The sequence below is a fragment of the Austrofundulus limnaeus genome, unplaced genomic scaffold, assembly GCF_001266775.1.
Source record: "Austrofundulus limnaeus strain Quisiro unplaced genomic scaffold, Austrofundulus_limnaeus-1.0 Scaffold81, whole genome shotgun sequence".
Lineage (NCBI taxonomy): Eukaryota > Metazoa > Chordata > Actinopteri > Cyprinodontiformes > Rivulidae > Austrofundulus > Austrofundulus limnaeus.
In genome coordinates, this window is record NW_013952483.1 from 1,586,621 (window position 1) to 1,590,101 (window position 3,481).

Below are 3,481 nucleotides of genomic sequence, written 5' to 3' on the forward strand. Positions count from 1 at the left end.
TTAGGGTTATTAACAAAGTTTGTTTACTCAGACTAGTAATATTTGGGGTCACAAGTTTTTGCCATGAATATTTTATGGGTCAGAAGATAAAAAGGTTGGGAACCACTGGTTTAGACCATGATGAGCTATCCATGGTTCTGCTCAGTCTCCTGTGCAGACTTTGAGTCTGAAGCTGCTGTCACTATTCGCTGTGTAGCTAATAAAAAATGTTTAAATAAATCAAACTATTCTTTTGAGTTAAAAAAAACAACAACTCTTGCTTTCAAAAAGGAAGCCTCGTCTATTATCAGTTCTTTAAAAGAATAAAAAAGACAAGTTTTGAATTTGAGCAATGTGCCCTAAAAATCTTCTCTTTGAAGAACAGCTGCAGTCAGAKTGCTTTGCTGTGCACATTTAAGCAAAATAAAGTCCAAGCTCTTTGTGAGCAGCCTGCATCATATCACTTCCTCCTCACTCCCATCAGTTTAACCCTTTAGTATCGTCCTACCTTGACGGAGGACAGGTCGACAGCTGGGGCTTTAGGAGCTGCTGCAGGTTCTGGTGCCGGTGCRGGTGCCGGTGCTGGTGCCGGTTCAGCCTTCTTGGCGGGAGCTTTGGGGTCCTTCTTTGGTGCCATTTCAACTGGTAGTTAAACTACTTTGTCCCAGAAGCACAGACAATTCCCGGTTTGGGTGACACACAAAGAGTGTAACACAGAATGGAGGGGACTCAGAGGAAGAAATCACCGTTTGGGCGTATATATATCAGGCTATTTTTCCTCTTGACCCCCGTCGACACCGTTCCCCTGTAAGGATTGGATGGCTCATGGGAGGGTGTGTGGGAGAGTGTGATGGGCTTCTCTCTAAACATAGTATATAAGGTTGCAGGCCAGAGAGAGTCGATTCATTCAATTAATCAGAAAGGAAAACAGTGGACATAGTGTTAAAGGTCACAGAATTTCCTCTGGACCACATTCCACTTTTACTCACAAGGATGCCTTTCACTATGCACAGGAAAAAATGGTCTAAGGTGGTTTATTAAGATTTTAATTTTATTATTTACTTTATACTAAATAAACAAAACACTGTGCATAGCTATAAAGCAGGGTTGTAATGTAACTAAGTACAAATACTTTGTTACTGTGCTTAAGTAGAATTTTTGGGTATCTGTACTTTACTTGAGTAATTATTTTTCAGCATACTTTTTACTTTTACTTATTGCATTTTTACACAATTATCTGTACTTTCTACTCACTTAATTTTTCAAAAAGATAAGAAGTAGAAAGTTGTTACTCCTATTTTATTCCAAGTTATTGCTTAAAAAATACTATCCTGATAAATTGTGTCTCCTGGATAGAGTGAATTTAATTGTGGTTGGATGAGAAGTGTAAATACAYTAAATACCATTCTGACAACATTTTAGCTTGTACAACCCATCACTGCTGGACCCTGTTAGAAAAATATTTTTTTGAGAAGTCACCTCCCAATAAATGTCATTTTAGAAAATCTAACTTCTCACTTTTACTCAGTACTTTTACTTTTAATACTTAAGTAGATTTTGTGTTAGAAATTTACTTTTGATACTTAAGTACAAAAAACATCAGATACTTTAAGACTTTTACTCAAGTAATATTTTTAGAGAAGACTTTAACTTTTACCAAAGTATTTTTATGATAAGATACTTGTACTTTTACTCAAGTAATATTTTTAGAGAAGACTTTAACTTTTACCAAAGTATTTTTATGATAAGATACTTGTACTTTTACTCAAGTATCACTTTGGTGTACTTTATACAACACTGCTACAAAGCCATGATGCACATAGGCTGCAAGTGCATCTTGCATTAWAGTGAGAACTAATAAATCAGGCCAAATATCACCTTATAAATAATAATGAGCTAAGAAAAACTAACTTATTCATAAGCTAAATTATTCATCACATGAATAAGTTGAGATTGTTTTTTGACACATTAATTGCAATTTTGATTTATCATTAAACAATTTTTAAATTACATTTTATCTATTTTTTCAATAATTTTGTTTAGCTCAGTTAATTCAAATATATTTTTGGTCTGGAAAACATAACACATACACATCAGTCTGAAAGAAATGGGAAAATACAAAACATAAATTGGTTTAGCCTGAATGAAAACACGGCGTTTTTAAAATAAAATTTTAACTTTGCAACAGTTCCTTGTTTCAAACATGTGTGAAACAGCACACAGGGATCCAAAGAGACTCTCTCCACGTTTAAGAAAACATGGAATGAGGAAAGTTTATTTCTTATGCCAAACTATCAGTAATAAAGGATTAATATTGAGTGACTAGAAGGGACGTCCTTCACATTTAATAGTTTGGTCTTTATGTTTGATAAAGCAGCACCAGCAGCTCAGTTTGGTGCCCCCCACCCCCACCCCCCCCGGATGTGATGTAAACGCACAATGAGACGGAGCTCTCGAGCAGCTCTCAGCTGCTGATGCCAGTAACATAGACAAGGCCACGAGCGCAAATTCTGCTTCCTTAATTCTTGTCTATATCTGTCTCCCAGTCCCCAGGGGTGCAGCCCTGACCCCCCCACCGCCAAGACAGGGGCTAGTGACGAAGGAGCATAAAATCCTTCACCCTCCCGCCCCACGGCCTGCAAACACCCCACCCACTTACTTTTGCTGACCCCTATCTCCATCAGGGTACAAGACACAGAAAGCCCAGTCCCTCAGCTGTCATCTGCCCCCGGCACTCCACTGCATCTCCTCTGCGTCGGACTTCCCTTCACTCACTCCTCCTATAGAAACCCTGCCCCGGTGTTTGCACCTGTGCTGCAGCCCAGTCCGAGCTCCACTATAGAATCTTAATGGCGTCTGCAGCCTGGTGGAGCTGAGCTTTATTAAGATGTGATGGCAGGTCAGCTGGTGAAAGGGCTGGTGCGGTGGTGGGGGTACAGATGAAGTTTATCTAAAAAATTCCACGTAACTTCATAATATTCATTGTGTAAATGATCTGAAAAAGTTTTTACGTTTAAGGGATAAGATAAGATCAGATAAGATAAGATAAAACTTTGATCCCACAGTGGGGAAATTTGCACGTTAATGCACATTAATTAATGAATCTAAACAAAAAAAGGAAGTATAGTACAGCATCTGCCTTTCATTAATTAATAATCAAACCTTAAAACATAGTTGTTTGCCCTAACATCACACACAGCTTCTAAATATGTCTTAGTGCTCTGTAACATAACCTTTTGAAATGTCAGTTTAGTCAAAATGTACATTGTTCTCATAACTAAACATGTAGGCCATCATTTATCATCAGTCCAGCTTCTCTGAGAACATGTTAGGGATGTGAGGTCAGCTCTTTAAGGGGAACAAGAACCTTCTGTTAAAGGGATCCCTGGTTAGTTGTAACATTAGACTTTATTTGATAAACATATATTTTAACTGTAAAGACTGTAAAAATACTGTAGGCTGTTTAGTTTTGCAAATTTTTTAAAACATATTTTAACATGGA

At 37.6% G+C, this 3,481-nt stretch overlaps 1 protein-coding gene across 1 annotated transcript in view; it reads right to left on the bottom strand.

The window, feature by feature from the left end:
- Positions 1–713, bottom strand: part of myl1 (myosin, light chain 1, alkali; skeletal, fast) — a gene marked incomplete at its 3' end in the record, with an annotated part of 4,448 nt that extends 3,735 nt beyond the window's left edge. The window contains 1 exon segment of the mRNA XM_014011537.1: positions 488–713. Within this exon segment, the coding sequence (XP_013866991.1) occupies positions 488–616 (129 nt within the window).
- Positions 714–3,481: the final 2,768 nt, after the last annotated feature.